The sequence below is a fragment of the Triturus cristatus genome, chromosome 11 (genome assembly GCF_964204655.1).
Source record: "Triturus cristatus chromosome 11, aTriCri1.1, whole genome shotgun sequence".
NCBI lineage: Eukaryota > Metazoa > Chordata > Amphibia > Caudata > Salamandridae > Triturus > Triturus cristatus.
The window spans coordinates 855,754,339-855,777,037 of record NC_140594.1 but is presented as its reverse complement, the minus strand read 5'-3'; the positions used below and the strand labels follow the sequence as shown (position 1 = coordinate 855,777,037).

Here is a 22,699-nt window from a genome sequence, read left to right as displayed (position 1 = left end):
CAGGTCATTTCACCATTCCCCTGTTATTCATAAGGCCATTACATAGAACCTGTTTGACCACATACTATCACTCTGCATTTTTATCCCATAGACTTATTTCTGATATCTTTTCTGAATTGTGAGGCGTCAGGCTGGAAAATTTTAGTAATGTGCCCTTGTGGTGTTATTAGTTCTTCCTCTCATGAAGATTCGAAAACAACTTCACGACTACAAGGACATAAATATTACATGATGTTATGTTAATGCTAGGTTTTGTCTCCACTTTAACAATCCCTCAACTACCAATTTAACTGCTTACCCATGATTCAATCCACATGGGTATGACCTAAAAACACCCGTCTTTAAATCGTGGCTGTACTGCATCAGAGATCAGAGACCGTTTTGGCTTGACCCGTGTTTTTCAATTTATATATTCTGTGGGGCGTCGGTATCTACCTTCTGCACAATGTTTGCTAGAGATATAAAAGTAAAACTCTTAGTATGATCTGGGTATGTTAAATGTAAACAGCTTTTCAATTGAACTGTCTCTCAAATCTAAACAGCCTCATAAGTTCATTTATTTAAAACTAAATCATATAGTCTAACAATTCCCTAAGTGCTCAAGTCTCATCTTATTGTGCCAAGACCTAAAGTAGGCTGGAGAAGCTTCCCCAATGCATAACTTACCGGTATGTAGCAAACTCGTCTTCCCGATCGAGTGTTCTGGATATTAAACCAGTTTGTCAGAGCTATCTCGCGTTTATAGGCTCGTCATATGTGAAATACGTGAACGAACCGGAACCGCCGCCATATTTGAGTCAGGTGATCACCGTCCACATATTGCAATAGGCATCATCTGAGGATAAGTCAAGGCTACTATATTAAAAACCTAATGAATATGGTCAGAATCATACACCTAAATCCTTTTGAAACAAATACATCCTTTATGGTACCTTTATTCTTTCAGCATTGATGTTACATGATCGAAGTCCCTCCCAAGGACATTACTTATTTCCTTGTAGTCATGAAGTTATTTTTAACTCTTCATGAGAGAAAGTACTAATAACATCACAAGGGCGAGCTACTAACATTTTCCTGACTAATGCCTCACAATTCGGAAAATAAATCAGAAATAAGTCTATGAGATAAAAATACAGAGTGATAATATGTGGTCAAACAGGTAATATGTAATGGCCTTATAAACAACAGGGGAATGGTGAAATAACCTGTGATGCCACTTAAAAACACTTTAGTGGGAAATTTTGCTCCTAAAAACTAAAGGTTTGGATAATACATAGGGTATGCAGGGGTGATAAAATGCATATCCACTCTTGGGATATTTTAATGTACCCAAATATTCTGATGTCAGTGTAGACAAGACTCAATAGAAGGGGTTTAATGAAGGAGTGATATGGAATAAGCGTTGAAAAAATAATAACTTATGAATGTCTTGACAAGGGTTTTTAGAAATTAATGTGAATGAAGTTGAGTCTGTTTTTTTGTAAACATAACTGACCTTAGTTAGTTCTCATGGTTGCAATATTTTGTTATTTGTTTTTATTCCTATAGAGAACATAATTATTTTTAAAGTTTTGTCCTCAAGAAGGTGGAGTTGACCAACTGTGATCCACCGAAACACCACGTTGACAACTTGAAAACTTGATTGTTTTTTTAGGAATCTTTTGATAATCGATGATGTTCTACCTAAATAATGCAGCGAAACTGTGATAAAGGACAATATTGAAGTAATACAGTAAGAAAATATTAGTAATCTGTTTATATGTAATGTTGGTTTACAAACTCCTTTTTTTTTTGTGAAATATTTTATTGCCATTTAAATTTATGTCGACAATCAAAACATCGGTGGAATATTCATTGGTGCATACAATAAATGACATAAACATATTTAGAAGTGGTATATCTTTTACATCAACTAATAGGTTTCACGAGCCCCTTAGCGTTTATTGTTATGTTATGCATTGTGGCACATTTCCTGTCAACCCTTTCTTCAATGGTTAATCGCTATCTTCTGACACCTGCTCTTCTTGAGGGGTTCACAGATATCACCATGGAATCGATTCCATTTTCCCCACACCGAGCACATTTTTTTGGATAACCCCGGTGGACATATACTGATTTTTCAGTTATCATCGTGCCGTTCATATCCCAGCACCACCGTTGATGCGACGGGGACACTCCCGAACCCCAGTGCTGTGCTATATTACGCTTCGCTAATGCCATTCCCAGTGCTACCCAATCTTGATCTGCGTGATTTAGATCCGTGGGTTCCCAAATGTTAAGCAAACATCTTTTTGGTTCCGGTGGGACCTCTACTCTGGTAACTTGTGACATCGTGCGCAGGATGGTCTCCCAGAAGCAAGTGATTACCGGGCAATCCCAAATTGTGTTCCAGAAGGTGCCTATAGCACCACATTGTCTGAGGCAGAGTGGAGTGTCCGCCCTACCTAGTTTATGCAGCAGGATTCGCATGTAATAGACGGGATGTAGGATTTTTAGTTGTATTAGTTTTAATGTAGAAGGTATCGCAACTACCCTCGGGGACACCAGGGCTGCCTGCCAGTCCTCCTCATCTAGGTCTCCCAGGTCTGTCTCCCACCGTTTCTTAAGGATTGTCGTGGGGTCCGGCTGATTATTAATTATTTTTCGGTATGTCAGGGAGATGGCTTTTTTACTTAGGTGATCTGTAAGGAGTCTGTCCTCTAGTGGTGAGGCCTCCGGGAGTTGGGTGGCTGTCGGAATCACTATCATGAGTGCATGTCTAACCTGCGCGTACCTGTAGGTTTCTGTCTGCGCCAGTTTGTAGGTGGCTTGCAGTTGGGCAAATGGGATAACTTCGCCTTTTTTTCACGGGTCTCCAACACTGGATATGCCTATCAGATCCCATTGTTGGAACCCCTTGGTGTTTTGCAGTCTCCCTAATTCTCGGGTGTCCCACAGTGGCGTCGCTTGCGTGAGAGTCCCTTCCCAGCCTAATGCTCGCTGTGCTGCATGCCAGATCTGTATTGTGTAAGCTGTGGGAACTGTGTAGGTCATCTTCCTAGATCTATTATAGAGCACCCCCATGATCCCATCAGGTTCTAGGAGATGCCTATCCATACGGAATGCTGGATCCTCCTGTGATGCATGAAGCCATTGGTTTAACACAATGAGCTGTGATGCCCAGTAGTACATTTGTATTTGTGGGAGGGCGATACCTCCGTCATACCAGCCTTTCACTATTTTCTTTATGGCGATACGGGCAGATCTGCCGTTCCATAACAGTTTAGTTACCTCAGTGCTTATCATCGTGAAATAGGAGGGGGGAACCGGGAAGGGGGTATTTTGCAGGATATATAAGAATCTGGGCAGTGCCATCATTTTGAAGAGGACCGCTCTTCCCAGTAAAGTAAGGGGTAGTGAACGCCAGTGTTTGACGTCACAGCGGAATCGCGCCAGGGGCTTCATAAGGTTTTCTTCTGTGAAGTGCGTGGCTTGAGGGGTGACATATATGCCAAGGTATTAGAAACCCTGTTCCGCAATCTGAATTTCACAATTACGCGGCAGTCTGAGAGGGGGCACGTGTAGAATGTAGAGAAGTGTTTTCGACGAGTTGACAATATAGCCTGAGGCTTTGCCATATGCCGCACAAATGTCTAGTAGGCAGTTGATGGATCGCAATGGGGCTGTCAAATAAAGCAATATATTGTCTAGGTATATGCGGTCTTCCCATCCCATGGTCCACCTCAGCCCTCGGATAACCGGGTCCTGGCGCATCTAAGCCGCCAATGGTTCCAGTACTATCGCAAATAAGAGTGGGGAAAGTGGGCATCCCTGTCTCGTTCCTTTACCAAGGGGGAAATCCGTTGAGATTCGGCCGTTCGCTACAACTTGTGCCATAGGTATAGTAAGCGTACCCATTTGCAGAATTTGGGGCCGAAGCCCATATGTTGGAGAACTGCAAAGAGGAAGGGCCATTCGACCATGTCAAATGCCATGCGTGCATCCAGGGAAAGAATAACTGCGTCCTCTGCAATAGTTGACTCTCGTGCCATGACACTATGGAGTCTCCGGAGATTCAGGGGCGTGCTACGGTTAGGCATGAAGCCTTACTGATCCGGGTGGATCAGCGTTGTGAGATATGGCTGTAGTCTCATTGCCAGTGTTTTGGCCAATATTTTGCTTCAGCAACAAACCCCTGATATTTTTAGGTAATGAATTGTTGATATTGTTTTTATGATATTTTATTGGAGAATAAAAATAGTATTTTTAGTAAAAGGATAGATATCTGTGCAATCAACAGGCCTCATTGTATGATTGGGAGTACATAAAGAGCATTTATGAATATGGTGTATATGGGAAAAGATTGAATGTAATAATAGATATATGTGACACAAGAGGGACCTTTTTCTTGTTGTTAGGTGTTCTAACCCTGTCCCTTTTGGTTTAAGGGTTGCTCTCTCATTTGTTTTTTTAGTACCTTCCATTGTCTTCTGCGCACAAAGGTTCTCATTTATGAGGCCTCTCATGGCACCAGAACGTCACTCCTTTGATGTTCTGGTGGCACAATATGCCCCAGCATATTTACAAGGCCACGTAAAGCCACTTTACGTAGGTTTTCATGGCCTTGTAAATATGTGCCCCTTTCACACAGAAAATTGCGTGAAAGGGGCTTCCATGGGTGTTGCTGTGGGTGTTCCCAGGCAACCCCCATGGAATCTGAAGCATTACCAGATTAACAAGAAATTGCAAACCTGGGAATGCGTCAGAATCTAAGGAGAAACTAGGGGTGGCGTTAGGAGGCTCAACGAGGAGAAATGTTTTAATTCCTCCTCATTTTTTCCTTTTTCTATTTGTGCTGCATTCTGCAGCACACATAGAAGAGGAAATCACCTGAATTGATTGAATTCGTGCAGGAATGTGTCCTTTCCTGCACAAAATCAATCAGCCACACAACACAGACACCCTTGCACCATGGTGCAAGGGTGCCTGCATTGGTGCATGGCAGACCATTGTGCGCAGGCGCTGGGGAAAAGGACAGGAATGCACCGTATCACATAGATACAGCCCATTAGCGCACTTTTGTTTTGACATAGGGCAGCACAGCAAGATTCCTTGCGGCACTGCCCTGTGCCAAAACGTCATAAATGAGATACAAAGAACGCAGCTGAATGTATTTCTTGTCACCAGGACACCACGCTGCAGTCTTGGCTTTTATTTAATGCATACTGGGAGTTGCAGTCTTCCTTCACTTAAACTAAATAATTTGGACTAATGCCTCAGATTGCAATGGTTCTTTATAAGAAAGTATCTAAACACAATAAGGCCTGACAGGGGCGGAGCTTGGGAACATGGCGGCCCACTAGCTAGCCGGCCCGAGCTGCTTTCCGCTAACTCTCTCAGCATGGATTCCCACCGTTGAAAATCCTTAGATGGAATAGCACAGGAACAGGCACTAGTTTTCTGCGCGCTTGGTTGTTGGTATTGGGTTTCTTTTGCCCGTTCCTCTTCTTACTGACTGTCATAATCGGCCGTTGTTTCCCTCACTGCTGCTATTGCGGTGAGGCTACGAGGCTAGCATACTGCTCGCATACCGCCTGTATTTCTGCAGGGAATCAGTCTGCTTGCCTCGCGAGCCCAAATAAGTGTCCAGTTTGGCTCCTTACCGGTTATACTCCTCTGTGCTTTTTTGGTTCCGCATACGGCCGTTTAGGCGGCGTGTCGGCAGTCACGTTCTTTCTGGCGTTCTGGCCTGCCTGGATGTGCGTGGGATCTGGTATGGCGCTCTTCAGGGCTGCCGGTGCGCTCGGTGAGTCCCGGGCAGCACGCCGCTCCCTGCCTCGACCAGCTGAGCTGACCCTCTGTTCCTGGGTCAGCTCTGGCAGAGTCAGCACACGTTGTTTCCTGGAGAGATCCCAGGGAGTTGGCTGGATCTCGGTGGAGTCGTGTTTACTGCCTTTGGGGGCCCAGGAAGAAGGTTCATTTATAGCCTGTGCAACCTAGGCCTTAAATCAGGTAAAGGGTGATGATCTAAGGCATGCTATGGATTTTAGGTTTATGGAGCTAGTATTTCAACACTCTGGGGGGAAAAAAACTGATACCTAAGGGGAGTGAACTATTAATACAACATAAGGCACTCTCTTTTCTTCCCACTAACTCCATTCCTGACAGTGAAGTACTAATAGGTAAAAGGTACAAATTGAGATCCAGCACTTTTCTTGGAAGGGAACCTGCCCCCAACGAGATATACAACCCAGACGATCCTCGGGGTCTCGTTGAGTAAACATAAAAACAGAAATCTGCCAGCAAAGACAGGGAAGGTTACCCCTTTAAAGGAGAGAAAGAAAAAAATTGCCCCAGTACCTACAAAGGTGACTCCCTCACTCAGATCCTATTTTAAATTAAATCCACAGGGTGGTATGGAACCCATAAAGCAGGCAGCATCCTTTCCACAAGGCTATCTGCCACTAAACTCAGCCATTCCGATTCTAAGTAGATTTTCAGCTCTAAGTGACCCGGCTCCAGCACCTGGAGTTAGCGGATTGAAGGAAGGAGACCTGACAGCAAGTACACTTTTAGAGGCGGTTCCTAAGGTCACCCCAGGCTTGGACCCAATATCAGGGAAGTTGAGCCAGTTGTCCCTAGAGATCAAGGAGCGTTTCTCAACTTTAGAAATTAACCAAAAGAAAATCCTAGACACATGTAGCAGTTTAGAGGAAAATCTTTCAGCACTAGCACATCGTATGGATGAACTGGAGTATAAAGTAGGAGAGCTGAGGTTAGACGTAAAAGATAATACTCAGGAAGTGGCCAGGCTTAAGGAAAGGGAGAGGGATCTATCAGATAGGCTGGAAAACAACTTGAGAAGAAATAATATCAGGATTCTCGACCTAAGAGAAGGACTGGAAGGGGACAATGTTAAAACATTTGTCATAGATATCTTGACTAAAGCTTTCCCGCACGTTGCTTCCGCATCTTTATGGGAAGCAGAGATTCAGCGGGTACACAGGGACCCCATCAAACTTAACCCTGGCCAGAAGAAGCATAGGAAAATCTTGGTATATATACAATCATTTCTTCTTAAGGAACAATTACTGGGGGCAGGCCTCAATCATAAGGGTATCCAGGTACAAAATGTATCATTCAGAATAAGGTCAGACATCTCACGGGTGACAGAGGATAGAAGGTGAGAGCTGGGCAAGCAGATTGACCCTCTGAAAGAAATAGGCGCCCAAGTGCAGTTAAGGTTTCCTGCCTTCCTTAAAGTGATGTGGGCTAATAAGATGTATAATTTTCGATTTCCAGAGGAAGTGGACAGTTTTTTGGCACACAATAAACCTCCAGCTAGTTAAGGCATTTAATTTGTGTATGGTGGGAGTTCAGTGTTTGCTGTATGCATCCTTTCACCCATCCACCCTTTCACACATCCCTTCACCTATCCATGCATCCTTACACTCATTTTTTCACTTATCCTTTCTCCCACTTGTGGATCCTTTCACCCATCCTTTTAGCAAACCCCCTTTTCAGTCATCCTTAACTCACCCATGCATCCTTTCACCCTTCCACTCTTTCTAAAAATGCTTTCACCCGCACATGCTTCCTTTCACTCTTTTTCCCACCCTTCCTTTCTTCCACTCACCCTTTTACCTATTATTTCACCAACCCATGCAGCCTTTCACTCATCCTTCCTTTTAACCTTACCTCCTTCTTTCTCATTAACCCATCTTTCTTTGGTTAATTAGGAACTGTTGTCTGGCGAGTTGCAGACAACCCATCCCCGGTGTAGCTGGTAAAGTGAGGAGTTCACGACGCCCATGCTGTCACAAACTGGACGGTCGTCCCACCTGCCGTATTACAAGTGAATTATAGTGTACAGCAATAGTAATATGACACATGGGGATACAACACATTTTAATAGAGTATTCTATGCACTAAACTCTAAATAAGGCCCTAGGTTATTAATTGAGTTGAGTAGCAAGCTAATCACCTGTCTGCATTGCAGGTGAGTCTGTCTAGCTCCCTAACACCTGCAGTCTTTGCCACAGCTTTGCTCGCTCCTTACCTCTATCTGAGAAGTTAGTGATGTTAATGTGAATGTTACTTGGCTTTATAGAGCACTCTCACACAACAGGTGGCTTACGTGATACTTACTCTGAATCAAGAATGAAGAGTATTTATTTTTTCCTGAAATTAAGCAGATTACTAATCATATTTGTATTTAATGTGTGTGTTAAACCTGGCTTCTTTTGGTGTGGTTTCCCGAGTCTTTTTGCTTCTGTCTTCCTGCTTTTGATTGTGTGTTGGACTTTGTTTTAGCTGGTTTTAGGACTCTGGGCACTTTACCTCTGCTGACTAGTGCTATCAATCAATTAAAACATTTGTAAAGCGCGCTACTCACCCGTGAGGGTCTCAAGACGCTGGAGGGTGGAAGAAGCAGGTACTGATCGAACACCCAGGTCTTGAGAAGTTTCCTGAAGGTCAGCAGGTCCTGGGTTTGTCGCAGGTGGGTGGGCAGGGTGTTCCATGTCTTGGCGGCGAGGTGGGAGAATGATCTGCCGCCGGTGGTCGTTCGGCGGATGTGTGGGACGGTGGCAAGGGTGAGGTCCGTGGAGTGAAGCTGGCGGTTCGGGGTGTAGATGGTGAGTCGTTCGTTGAGGTATGCTGGTCCGGCGTTGTGGAGTGCTTTGTGAGCGTAGGTGAGGAGCTTGAATGTGATCCTCTTGTTGATCGGGAGCCAGTGCAGGTCTCTCAGGTGGGCAGTGATGTACTGTGGTGAGGGATTCCGAGGATGAGGCGTGTGGACGTGTTTTGTATGCGTTGAAGTCTTTTCTGGAGTTTGGCCGTTGTTCCCGCGTAGAGGGCGCTGCCGTAGTCCAGCCTGCTGCTGACGAGGGCTTGGGTGACTGTCCTTCTGGTCCCCGGTGGGGATCCATCTGTAGATCTTACGGAGCATGCGGAGGGTGTTGAAGCAGGGGGAGGAGACCGCGTTGACTTGCTGGGTCATAGAGAGCTTTGAGTCCAGGATTAACCCCAGGTTGCGAGAGTGGTTGGTGGGTGTCGGGGCAGTTCCCAGTGTGGCCGGCCACCAGGAGTCATACCATGCGGAGGGGGTCGAGTCAAGGATGAGGTCCTCCGTCTTTTTAGAGTTCAGTTTCAGTCGGCTGGTCTTCATCCACTCTGCGACGGCCTTCATTCCCTCTTGGAGGTTGGATTTGGCGGTGGCCGGGTCCTTGGTGAGGGAAAGGATCAGCTGGGTGTCGTCGGCGTAAGAGATGATGTTGAGGTGGTGTGCTCGGACGATGTTGGTGAGTGGTGTCATGTAGATGTTGAAAAGGGTTGGGCTGAGGGATGATCCTTGGGGTACGCCGCAGGTGATCGTGGTGGCTTCGGATCGGAATGGGGGAGGCGGACTCTCTGAGTTCTGCCGGTGAGGAAGGAGGTGATCCAGTTCAGGGTTTTGTCGCGGATCTCTGTGTTGTGGAGGTGAGTGCACAGGGTGTGGTGGCAGACAGTGTCGAAGGCGGCCGAGAGGTCCAGGAAGATGAGGGCCGCGGTTTCGCCGTTGTCCAGCAGGGCCCTTCGGTGGTGGCGATGAGGGCGGTTTCAGTGCTCTGATTGCTTCAGAGGCCGAATTGGAAGGAGTCCAGGATGTTGTTCTCCTCAAGGAAGTGGGTCAGTTGTCTTCTCAATGACTTTCGCCGGGAACGGGAGCAGGGAGATGGGTCAAAAGTTCATGAGGTCCTTTGGGTCTGCCTTGGGTTTCTTGAGTAGGGCGTTGATCTCGGCGTGTTTCCAGCTCTCCGGGAATGTAGCGGTCTCGAAGGAGCTGTTGATGATCTTCCGGAGTTGGGGTGCGATGATGGAGCTTGCTTTGTTGAAGATGTGGTGGGGGCAGGGGTCTGAAGGTGAGCCGGAGTGGATGGTGTTCATGATTTTGATGGTGTCTTCGTCGTTGACGTTGTTCCAGGAGAGCAGGAGGTCGGTGTGTTTGATGGACGTTGAGTCGGGGGTGTCGAAGCTCTCTTGGATGTCTATGATCTTGCGGTGGAAGAAGGTGGCCAGGGAGTTGCAGAGTTCTTACGGCATCGGGATGTCATTGGAGCTGGAGCTGGGGGTGGCGAGTTCTTTCACGATGTTTGATGAGCTCTTTGCTGTTGTGTTTGTTGTTATTGATGCGCGCCTTGAAGGAGGTTCTTTTGGTGGATCGGATGAGTTGGTGGTGCTTGCGTCTGGTGTTCTTGAGGGCTGCGTGGCTCTCTGGTGTCTGGTCGTGGCGCCACTGCTTCTCGATTCTTCAGCAGGTTTACTTGGAGGTCTGGAGGTCGGCGTTGAACCAGATAGCTCTCGTGTCGGTGCGCCTGTTTGAAGGTTTCCTGATCGGGGCGAGGGTGTTGGCGCAGTCGTCGATCCATTGTCTGAAATTGTGGGCCGCTGCGTTGGTGTCTGAGGGGTCAGATTGAGGGCCTTGGGCGAGGGTGGTGATGAGCTGGTCTTCTGTGACTTTGTTCCAGCTGCGGTGTGGGATTTGTTGCAGTTGATTGTGCGCGGTGTGTTTCTCGAAGGAGAAGTGGATGCAGTGGTGGTCGGTCCAGTGGAGTTCGGTTGTGTGGCTGAAGGCGACTTGGTTGCTAGCGGAGAAGATGGGGTCGAGGGTGTGTCCGGTGGAGTGGGTGGGTGTTGTCACGAGCTGCTTGAGTCTGAGTTTGGCGAGGTTGTCAATCAAGGTTGTGGAGTTGCTGTCATTTGCGTTCTCAAAGGGGAAGTTTAGGTCTCCGAGGAGAATGTAGTCTGTGGAGGCGAGGGCGTGCGTGCTGATGAGGTCGGTGATGGCGTCGCTGAACTGCGGTCAGGGTCCCGGGAGTCTGTAGATGCGGGTTCCTCTGAGGGTGGTGTTGTGATTGACGTTGATCTGGAAGTGTCGGTGTTCGGCCATGCTGAGGGAGTCTTCGGTGTTGGTCGAAATTCTGATGGTGTTCCTGTCGACGATGGCGATTCTTCCTCCTGGTTTGTTGTTTCGGTCCCTGTGGGTGATCTTGTAGCCATCCGGGATGGCTATGGCTATGTCCGGTGCCGAGGAGGCAATCATCCAGGTCTCCGCCAGGAAGGCGAAGGAGGATGAATCGAGCAGGTCCCAGAGTTCGACAGCGTGCTTGTGGACTGAGCGGGTGTTGAGTAGTATGCGTCTGAGATGGTTGTGGTCTGCTTTGGTGGGGTGGGCAGGACGTGCAGGTGTGCGCTGGCAGGTGTAGCTGCAGCTTCGGCAGGTGAGGGGTCCGTGGGTGAGCTTCGGGGTGGCCTGGAAGCAGGTGGAGGATCGTCCGGCGTTGAATGCGTGGAGGGTGTTGGTGTCGTAGCGGCATCGGGTGTTGTGGCGCTCACGGGGGCCAGGGGGTCACGGTCCAGGCGCAGATGGGCACAGACGAGCTTGCCATAAGTGCGCCAGTGGCACGCCTGCTGCGCGCGACCGCGCAGCGGCCGCCATTAACTAGGGGTGGGGGGGCGGCACTAAAGGTGGGGAGGCAGGAGCGGGGCTGCGACGGTGGGCGAGCCGCGGGGCTCTAGCGGTGGGAAAAGGCTGCAGGGAATGGGTACAGGACCAGTAGGAAAACTGTCCTGTGCCCAGAATGCGTGGAAATGAAAGTAATTAAATAAACTAAATTAAATTACAGGTGAGAGCCAGGAGACGAGTCTCCTAGCAGAGGAGCAGACCAGGGGGCGCTGAGTGCGCCGCAGCGTCGGCGCTTAGCCGGCACGAACATGGAGGCAAAAGGGCCATTTTGTGGTGGCTAATACATGTAACTGACGTTGTTTTTCTCGGGAGCGTTATCAAGCGCAGGAGTTAGGAGACTGACTACCGTCTTTTCACTTATGATGTTTCTGTATTTTATGGACATCATCTATTGACCCTTTACTCCCGTACTAAGACTCTTTGTTACGATTAGAGCCCGACTTTGGAGAATGTCTTACGTCTTTTACTTTTGATATTATTGTATCGAATGGACATTATCCATTGACCCTCTACCCCCGTATTCAAGATTATAAAGTCTTTTGGGATATTATATAGATACCTTGATGCTCTCTTTTTACTCAAATCGAGCCACACCTTATGTACTTCTTATGAAACTTTTTGGCCTCATTGCAAATTATTTTCTTACATAGCCTTGAGAAAGTCTTTAGTACCAATAATGTACTGACGAAACACGTGTTGGCTGTTTTCACTTTTGGATTCTGATACAACTATCGAATAAAAGAATGTTTTGCATCACAAACAACATGGACCTTTCATCATACTTTTTCTGAGTAGAAGATTTCCACAGACGAACTTTTGATATATATATATCTGTTTCTGATCCTGAATAACGCATGTGTTTATTATCTGTGCCCAGAATGCGTGGAAGTAAAAGTAATTAAATAAACTAAATTAAATTACAGGTGAGAGCCAGGAGACGAGTCTCCTAGCAGAGGAGCAGACCAGGGGGCGCTGAATGCGTTGCAGCGTCTGCGCTTAGCCGGCGCGAACCTGGAGGCGAAGGGCTTCCCAATGCAGAGGCAGGGGTCTCAGTGAACGGAGCTGCTGGGGAGAGTGTAAGCCTGGACCAGAGTTCTAGGTGTCACAGTGGATGCACTCAGTGTCTAAAATGTAATGGCATTTGGTTTCTCCATGGTTTGCATATGTGCTCGTACAGAACACTACATGTGCCGAGGGCCTGTAAACCAAATGCTACTGGAGGGCCTGAAGCACTGATTATGCCACCCACATGAGTAGCTCTCCAAATGCATCTCAGGCGTGCTACTCCTGAGCCTGTGTGGGCAGGTTTTAATTATCGTGTTCATCTGGCAAGTACATCAACTTGTTGGGCCCTAGCCTTGCCATTTACTACATGTAAGGCACCCCTAATTTAGGCTCCTGGTAGCTCCAGGGGCCGGGTGCTGTGTATTTAAAAGGTGGGACATGTGCTGTAAGTTCACCTGTCCTAGTAGTTGAAAGCCACTAAACTTGCTTCTCACTACAGCAAGGCCTATCTCGCCCATCGGTTAGCATCTGAGCTGCCCTGTAGCATTTTACACAGGTATCTTCCAATTGGGAGCTGATCGAAAATTGCAGTTTTGTGTCTCTGAACAATTTAAAAGCACATCTTTAGTGAAGTTGGTTTTTAAATTGCAGGTCTGAAAATGCCCATTTTTGGAAGTTGAATCAATGGCATTAGTATCTGGCTGAAATAGTTTGGAAACACTTATTTAAAGAAACCCAAGTCAAATAAATTCAGAACCTTGGTCTGTGTATTTATCTCACTTTCAACTCTACAATTATAAACACATTTGTGTACTGTAGTTAGAAATATGTCCTACTGAACAACTCTTCTCTTTTTCAATGAAGACATTTTTGGGGTAGAAAAGAATAACAAATATGTTCAACAAAAGTGAAAAACATTAGTGAATCAACATACAAACATTTCTGACAATGAAGAAAATTTAACCACCACTAACAATACCAGAGGTGACTGTCACAGATGATGGAATTATTGTGACCCTCTTGGAACATGCTAAGGGGTTATTGCAAAGATGATCAGAAGTGGGGTGGATGTTTTGAATTTATTTTCCACTAGCCATCCTCTAACATTATCTGCTGATGCCCTTTCCAAACTATTACAGCCAGATACTAATGCTATTGATTCAAATTGAAGGGGCCCATTTTGGCTTTTAGTCATAGGGCCCAACCCCATTTTACTTACCTTTTAGAAAGTTGGCATTTTTCTATTTTAACCATTCAGTGCTTCTATCTGTCCCTAGAATACACGTCTGGGTGAGATGACAGTTGGGCTTTGTGAATTCACTCTAGACAGTCACACACAAAGAGAGCTGAGGGGTGCCCTGCATATCCAGATGGCCCATCACCAGTCTAATAGGTTTTTGTTAGCTAGAGTGGTGGGAGGAACTGACACTTGTACCTGAGTAGGGCTGTGCCTGTCCCCACACAAAGAACTGCATACCCCCCTGTAGTGTGTCTGGAGCCATGCCAGGAAGGGCAGGGTCTTATGCACAACAAAGACCTTTCTTTGAAGTCTTAAAGGACAAAATGGGTATATAAGTACTGGGCCTCAGACACCATAACAGCAAAAACAGAAACACTTCTGAACTGAGGACATTCTGCCAGGAAGACCCTTCAAATCGGCCAATAAATTTAATCTGCAACATTATTCCATATAACTGCAAGTATGACCACATCTAGAACATAAAAACAGACTCATCTGCTGCAGCTTTTCATAAAAAGAACAACATGTATCTGCAGCAAAATAATATAAAATGCACCCTTCATTCCGTGACCTCAGTGGCAAGAGCAACACTAAGAGAATAAAAAAAAAAAAATACATCAGATGGTGCAAAGAATGTAAACACGGTTTAGCATAATTTGGAAAATGGCTCCCTTTAGATTCAAAGTGTGAATTTTACATGAATGAAGCTGCCATTACACTAGAGTTAAATAGTAAGGGTTGAGAATGTTACTATCTTAAGGAGATATAGCAGTCACTACAGCACATCACACTTTTTTGTCTGAAAATAAATGAAATAATAAATTGTCTCATTAGTATCCACACACCTCTAAGTTAACAGCTCTCAAATGGCCATTAAAATCACTTCCGTCGTGTTAAAAGAAAAGGCATCGATTTGAATCCACTTTTGAGCGGCATAAATATTTGCAGCAATATTGATCTTGAAAAAGTAAAAGTCTAAGTCTCAATCTGGTTAATTTTAACATGCAGAGAAAAACGAATTGAAGACAAGTTTCTTATTACACACAACTAGCAAGTAAGTTAAATAGTGAACAGCCATTGAAGCCCATGTGCAGCGGGAACTCACAAAACAAGCATTGGCATAGCCAATCGGTCCTGGCAATGGGAGTGCTTCATTACAGAGACGGCGAAAGGGGTGTTGCATCTTCCCAGCAGGTTTTTTATTTCTGACTTTTTAATGAACGGATGTGTGCATTGGTGAGCAAAGATTGTGATTTTCAGAACAAGATAAACTTTCTATTTGCTTGCGGGCTCTTTTGTTTGAAGCGCTGATATAGTGAACCTTGCCGTATTGTTAAGAAACAGGCAGCGAAGAGCTTATCCAGTGCTGTGAAGCTAAGCACGGACATATAATGCTGCTCGGTGGATACGGGCGGGGTCAGGATTGCTGAACACACCACCCATGGCGCAGAGACACTGACTTTTTAATGACCGGATGTGTGCAGTGGTGAGAAAAGATTGTGATAGGCAGCTGTTGTAAATGCTTAAAGATACTGAAATGTAAAACATATGCACACTGCAAATATGGAAATAACATCCTGTCAACCAACGCCCCCAGTACTTGATCAAGCACACTGTGAAGACGTGGTTAAGTTCTTTATTGAGAAAGTAGAGAAGATCTATGCAGAATTAAATATGATAGCTATTAATACTGAACAGCAAATAAAGACTTCATCCCCCACTTTAGACTGTAATACGCCACACAGGATCCTGGATTTCGTGGCTACTTGCAAAATAAAAAATTGGCAACCATTAGACCCTTTGTCTTTTAATGGCATTTTAAATAGCCTTAAATCAGGCTCACCTAACGACCCACTTCCAGTCTATATTCTCCAAAAAGTACAATCCAATTCATTGGATCTTTTTATGGAGCTACTTAATGCTCCATTGAGGGAAGCTATTTTACCAGCTGAGTGGAAACACGTGATGGTTCTTCCCCTTCTGAAGAAACCAAATGCTGACCCGGCCGAACCTTCTAAATTCCGCCCGATCTCTTTGCTCCCTGTTTTCTCAAAGATCTTGGAAAAACATGTGAACCAACAGCTCACGCAGTTTGTGGAATCCAATAAAATCTTGCATGTGTCGCAATCAGGCTTTAGAGCTGGTTACTCCACAGAGACCACACTCTTGGGAGTTACAGAAACATTACGTCAGCATCTGGATAAAGGGGAAACAGTGGCACTCATTTTACTTGACCTGAGTGCCACCTTTGACACAGTATCTCATTTAACTCTTTAAAGAGACTCCAGTTCCTGGGGATAGTTGGTTCACTTCTGGATTGGATTAAAAACTTTCTTACCGGAAGGACTTTTCAGGTTTTCTCCTCATCTGATAGCTCTAAGACCTATGCATCTCCGTATGGAGCACCACAGGGCTCGATTCTTAGCCCTGTGTTATTCAATCTCTATGTCAGCCCTCTAGCTACCATTGCGGAAGAAGCGGGGTTGTCTGTCTTCTCCTATGCTGATGACACCCAGCTTCTTTTTTCTTTATCTTCCAATGAATCCTCTACAGTTTCATCCCTACAGGTAGGGCTGCATAAAATAGCCAGTTGGATGCACACTAACTGGCTAAAGCTAGATGGTGGAAAGACGGAGGTTCTGATCCTGGGGAAGGATAAGGATCTCTGGGGCCCTCACCATTGGCCGCCAGAAATGGGCGAATTGCCCCAACCGGTGCAAACCGCACGTAATTTGGGCATTGTGATTGATGATCTGCTATCCATGAAACAGCAAGTAGCTAAGATCACATCAACTTGCTTTACCATTCTTAGATGGCTCCGTAAAATACTTTGGATGTTGCCTGGGCCCACTCAAAGAATGGTGATCCAAGCCTTAATCATGTCTAGGCTGGACTATGGCAGCGTCCTATATCTAGGAGCTAATAAAAAGGTAGTACGTAAATTGCAAGTGGTTCAGAATTCTGCGGCTAGGCTGCTTTGTCATGCACCAAAAACATCTTCCATCTCAGGTACTCTCCGCAACCTCCACTGGCTCAGGATTGAGAACCGGACTAAATTTAAGGCCCTATGCTATATGCATAAGATTAAACTGGGCATAGCACCCCGTTATTTATGCTCTTTGGCCCGGACATATCTCCCAAAACGTCTGCTCCGATCCTCATCTCAAGCCAAATTCTTAGTCCCTAGATTCAAATTGTCACGCATGGGTGGTAGGTCTTTTTCCTGTCTGGCCCCGGTGCTGTGGAATTCTCTACCCTCACCCCTCCGTCATGAAGTCAGCCATAGGATCTTCCGCAAAGACCTTAAAACCTGGCTATTTAATCAGTAGAAGTTGTCCTCTCCATAGCAATTCGTCCTTTGGCGCCGGGAAACCTCCGGGTAACTGTGCGCCTTACAAATTTAATTTAATAATAATTAATAATAATAACACCAAAATGTTTGCTTGTATTACATGCAGGTTTGTATTTTGATAACTTGAAAACATTACTAAATATCAGTCTGTGTCTATAATCCATAGAGGAGATACCCTCAATACGCTGTCACGTTTTGGCTTGAACGGTTTATGAATCACATCACAACTCTCATAATTTTGGGGAGAACTATTTTGCATGGACAACTGGAGAGAGTTCAATACGAGGAAGAGGATATGTATCACATTTATAAATGTTATTCACTTGCCTAAAGTTAATGAAAACATTTATGGTACCATCAGGCTTTGGTACTAATACAACAGGGGAATTCCAATTGCTACTGGATGTCTCAGTTACTTCTAATTCTAAAATTTCTTTACTTTCTCTTCAATGGCTGCCCCCATTGCTTCGGGTATCCTGTAAAAACTTTGAGATAAAATTCTCTCACTCTGGTTTTCTTGCCATGTATAACTATTCTATTCAAGCCTTATGTGAGACATGAGAAAATAGGAAGTTCTTGTCATTTGCGAATAAAATGTTGCTTATGAAAATTTAAACATTTGTTAAACCAGAACATTCTGTAGTCAAGATGACTAATTAACATAGCGATACAAAAAAATACAGGCCTTTTGTCTAGGTTTGCTATGAAGCCAAGCTTGTCACAAGATGGCCCCCAATAGTGCAATTTAGGGTGATGGTGATGAAAGTGCTTCGCTGACTGTTGTGCATAGGCGGCCTTTGCTTGCGTTGGTGTCCGCCCCCAGCTGGCTCACCACTGCTCGGGCAGATCCCTCTCGGTGCAGGCCTGCTGCAGCACAGATGCTCTGAGGTGAGTGCCCTACCACAGAAGCTCACACTCCAGAGCCAGCGCAGCCGCATCACTGGCCTAATGAGAGGCTATATAACATAACATCCGTAACACAGGCTCAGTATCCCACACTAGTCCGCTGTTCAGCAAGGAGTAGGGCGGGCAGCAGCAATGACAAGGGAGAGGTACTATGGCACAATAACGGGAGATGACCTAGAAGTGGGAGGGCATACTGTGCCTTGCGGGGATCGTGGGATGAGACATGGACACCCTTGTCCGTGATGGTGAGCAGGGTCATGAGTAGTTACTGAGGCATCATTACAGACTGAGAGGGAAATATTTAAGCTGACAGCATGGGACAAGGCTCTGTGTGGTGGGTAAATGAGAATGGTGACTAAAGATACATGGGTGAGGGCAGCATCAACTGTGTATAATTTGGGGATAAGACAAAAAAACATTGCTTTGAGCAAAAGACACCGCTGCGCCTGAAGACGGCTCCTAATCCAAAAAAAAGAATTTCCTAAATTGGTGATAAAATCAGGGATTGTGGAGGAATGTGGCCCTTTAAAACTAATGCTTTCACTACGTATTCCATTCCAACGCGGTCGTTACAACGACTGCGTTGTTTCTACGCGATCCATTACATCACAAGTCACTTCAACGACTTGCTGTAGGGGGCGCACTGAATTTTAGAATAGTAGTAATTGCTATTCCTACTCCAGTTTGCGCAACAGCAGGGAAGGTTTTGGATTTTAAAATCCAACACATTCCCTGGTGTTGCACGCCCCCTACAGCAAGTTGTTGATACAACATGCGATGCACTGGATCACGAAGAAACAACACGGTTGTTGTAACGACCGCGTTGTAATGGAAGCGTGTTGGGTTGACAGCGTTGTAAACGCTGTTTCTCATCGTGGAGGGATAGGGTACTTGGACATTGCTCTCGGGTACGGGTAAACACATGAAGAGGCATGACAAATCATGGCATGGACAAATGGGAAGAAAGAATAAGAGAGTGATGATGAAGCCAGTAAATGGGAAGCCTATGGGTTGGCTGACGCCCACAAAGCAGATACAGCATGTCTCCTCGAGATAGTGCATGAGCTATCAACAGACCCAAAAAAATGCGTACCACCTGTGTTCACAGATCAAAAGCTAATTCCAAGAAGGCACTGCTTATACCTCTGGGTGCTGCCTGCAAATGAATACCTAATGTGCATTTTAGTCAGACACTGAGCCACTAGCTTCAGAACAAGGTTAAACTGCACACCATATTGGAGTATGAAGGGACCAAGCTCTCTACGAAGAAGAAAAACATATGACAGTGTATATTAAATATAGAAAAGAAGTCCCAGTGTGACACCTCATTATTTGAAAAAATAAGACATGGATGCGACAAAATATGTGAATTGCATGTTTAAGAAAGGTAAGCAAAAAACAATGTATTATGATAACTACAATACGGAATGCCCAGTTATTGTAAATCGATCTATGACTCTCATGATATGCACTGATGACTACAAACACTAAAGCTGTGAAACTAAAAACGCCAATGCTTCATACCAGTCCAAGTGCAGATGTCAAAATTGCACTATACTGATATGTACTCCTAGCAGAAGACACATATAGATAGATAAATATAACAATAACGAAAAATTGGATAGCCAAAAACTGCAAATTGGTAACTTATGGAAAAGTATTCCTCAAGACGTAAAAAAAAATGTTTGAGATAACATGCCTTATTCGACATAAAGATAATCAAAGAATTTCTAGGGTGTACCGTTCCACAGCTAAATTTAAACCACTCTGCACTGTATTCAATTTCCAAATCCATTGGTTTTCTTTCAATGCAAATACTTTATTCACATTTATCCAATGTGTTGAGGGTTTTACTACATCATTAACATACCAACACATATCCATTTCTCTGAGCTGTTTTTTTCACAAAGTGTTCAACCAGTAACTCAATCACCTTATTTCGGATTTGAGACAGATAGTGCAAAGTTCAAGCCCTCACCACTTGTGGCCGCTTACAAATATAATGGAGCCCCCAAGAGCATTCAATGCAGTATACCACATTTTGGAAGTAGCTTGATGAAAAGCTTGCAAGATTCCATTTAGCAATAATTTTATTTAGAGTTCCAGATGTCTTACCTGCAGAGCAGTGGCCACATTTAAGTGTCCCACTCTCTTGACTTGCCTCCAGCATTCTGCCACAAGGAACTGTTTTTAGGTTCAGAATATGCCTTCACCAGTTTATCACAAATATTAGGGGACCTCTTAAAGGCAAATAAAGGTTCTACAATGTAAAAATCACCAGAGTTCAAAAGGTGCCAGTGCCTTTTGAAGATATTTGTCAGATCATTACTCATCTTACCACACATTGTTACATACATATGCCTTGACAAAGGTTCTTTCATTTTGCTTCAAAGAATAAATCTTGGTTATTATACCAGGCTCTCTTTAGTGCTCTGCGTACTGTTGACTCGTGATTGAAAATGTACATTATTTGAGATATGTTAAGTGGTTCACACGATTATTGTGATATCTCCTTTTTTTAATAGAGTGCTTGGCTCACACAGTCCTCACGACAGTCCCGTTATACAACTGAAGGGACTGAGAAGACGAAATTTGTACCGTTGTTTGGTCTACAACTTTTTCAAAATCTATTCTACCTCATCCTTTTATGACTCGCTTAGGTTGCTGTCATTGGGACCCAACAATGGCATTTCATCTACAATTTGTTTTACTTGATTAATGAAAATATTTTCATGCACTTTTTTGTGTAGCATTTTTTTTAAAATCATATATTTGTGTAAACATGTGTGAAATAGGTTTGTCTGTGTTGCTGGAATTCTTTTTGTACCCTCCTTATTCATTTTTTTGGTTCTTCACTGTTGTGTACTTGCTTAATTTTATGTGATTTGTTATTGTTTTAATATTAGAGTACTCCTCCTAGGAGTAACTTTGTTGATGTTGATTTTTTGTACTGTGTGGTTAGTTTTGTGTAAAACCTCTATTCTTCAATGCACATGCTAGCTTGACAGGCCAGTGGCCCCACACTGCTGTCCTTCAAGCAGTGCCTCTCTCACTTTTTAGAACGCTGTCAAGTCCCCAATTACTGGGAAATTCCACACAGTGCACTTAAAGTCAGCCAATCAATCCCCAGTGGATCTCCCCGCCCCTTATCGAGAAATCTGTTACTGTATGACCATTTTCATCTCCTTTTTTCTTGGAAGAAGTACAAAGTTATTATCCCACGAGGATCTTCAAACACAATGCACCTTGTAATCAACCGTCATTGCCACTGCTGTACTCACATAGCCCAGGCATGAACACTGAAACATATCTGTAAGGAAGATGGGATGACAGAGGTTTGGGGTGGATAGTAGTATCTTGCCAAATCACGTTGAGTGCATTGCCTAGTGATAATACTGTGCAGAGTTGCACTTTCTGTGCATTGCATTGATCTGTGGCTCTGTCTGGTTGGTGTTGTGTGATGAACTTAGCATCGGTAGAGAGATTCTCAAGCATTATCTTGTTCTTTCTTTAGGTGAATACGACCGTCGGTGGATGGAGAACACAGAGCAACAAATTCCAGTTGACCAGGTCATCAGCCACAAAAACTACAGCAAAGTGGACTCTAATAATGACATTGCTCTTCTCCATCTGACTAAGCCTGCTAGCTTCAACAAGTTTGTGCTGCCCATCTGTCTGCCCAGCAAGGAGTTGGCTGAGAAGGAGCTGATGGTTGATGGCAGAGAAATGATGGTGACTGGCTGGGGGAACCAGGATGAGACCGCCATGAACCGCTCATCTGTGCTAAACTATATTGAGATCCCTGTGGCCCCGCGCAATGAATGCATGCAGGCTATGCATAGTGCCCTTTCGGACAGCATGATATGTGCTGGGAAACTGGGAGATAGGCATGATTCCTGCAAGGGAGACAGCGGAGGTCCGATGGTCACAAAATTCCGGGACACTTGGTTCCTGGTGGGGATTGTGAGCTGGGGAGAGGGCTGTGGGAGACTGGATAGCTTTGGAGTTTATACCAAAGTCAGTAAGTTTCTGGAATGGATAAATGAGCATCTGCAGGCAAAAGAAACTCCACCCAAGCTTTAGCCTTGAGGGTGGGAGGAGGTCTACTATTGGTTACCAATAGTACAGCAGAAAAATTTCTCAGGATAAAGTGTAGAATATTTTATGGATAACCACAGGGGAGATGATTAAATCTTTCGTGTTGTGACCTGTTTTTTTCTCCTGCACAAAACTGTGGTTTAAGTGCCACAAACCTGTGTAAAAATTGTTGGACTTGGTTATGTATCAGATCCCTCCAAGCTTTGTCTCTTCTGATAAACAAAAACGAATCACAAAATTAGAACATTCAAGACGAGTTACTGATCAAATGTAGTCAAATGCAAACAAATAATAAAAGCATAAACCTATCAAGTGCACATATTATTTGAGTGATTTGTGAAAATGTGGGCAATTTCTTTAATGTGAAGATCAGTTCTATAAATTCATTATCAAGTCTGATGTTATTGGCATTGATATAGCGTACAGTTTGCCATTAGTATGACTATGTAGCAGTGTTGACTCTGGAGAAAAGGGGTTCAGCAGGTTTCAAAGTCAACTACAGTGCCTTTACCAATTGCTTCTGCCACTATTAGGGCAATCATATTTGCTTTTCCTCAGATTAGAGATAGTCTAAAGCTTGTGATACAGGCTCATGGCATCTTTAAGCTGGCTT

At 44.7% G+C, this 22,699-nt stretch overlaps 1 protein-coding gene across 2 annotated transcripts in view; it reads left to right on the top strand.

Annotated features, from left to right (window-relative positions):
* Positions 1–22,394, top strand: part of PROC (protein C, inactivator of coagulation factors Va and VIIIa) — a 106,344-nt gene extending 83,950 nt beyond the window's left edge. For both annotated transcript variants that reach the window (XM_085634671.1, XM_085634672.1), the window contains exon 9: positions 21,503–22,394. In XM_085634671.1, coding sequence (XP_085490797.1) covers positions 21,503–22,071 — 569 coding nt within the window. In that variant the 3' untranslated portion in view covers positions 22,072–22,394. The remainder of the gene's footprint in view (positions 1–21,502) is intronic.
* The last annotated feature ends 305 nt before the right edge of the window (positions 22,395–22,699 follow it).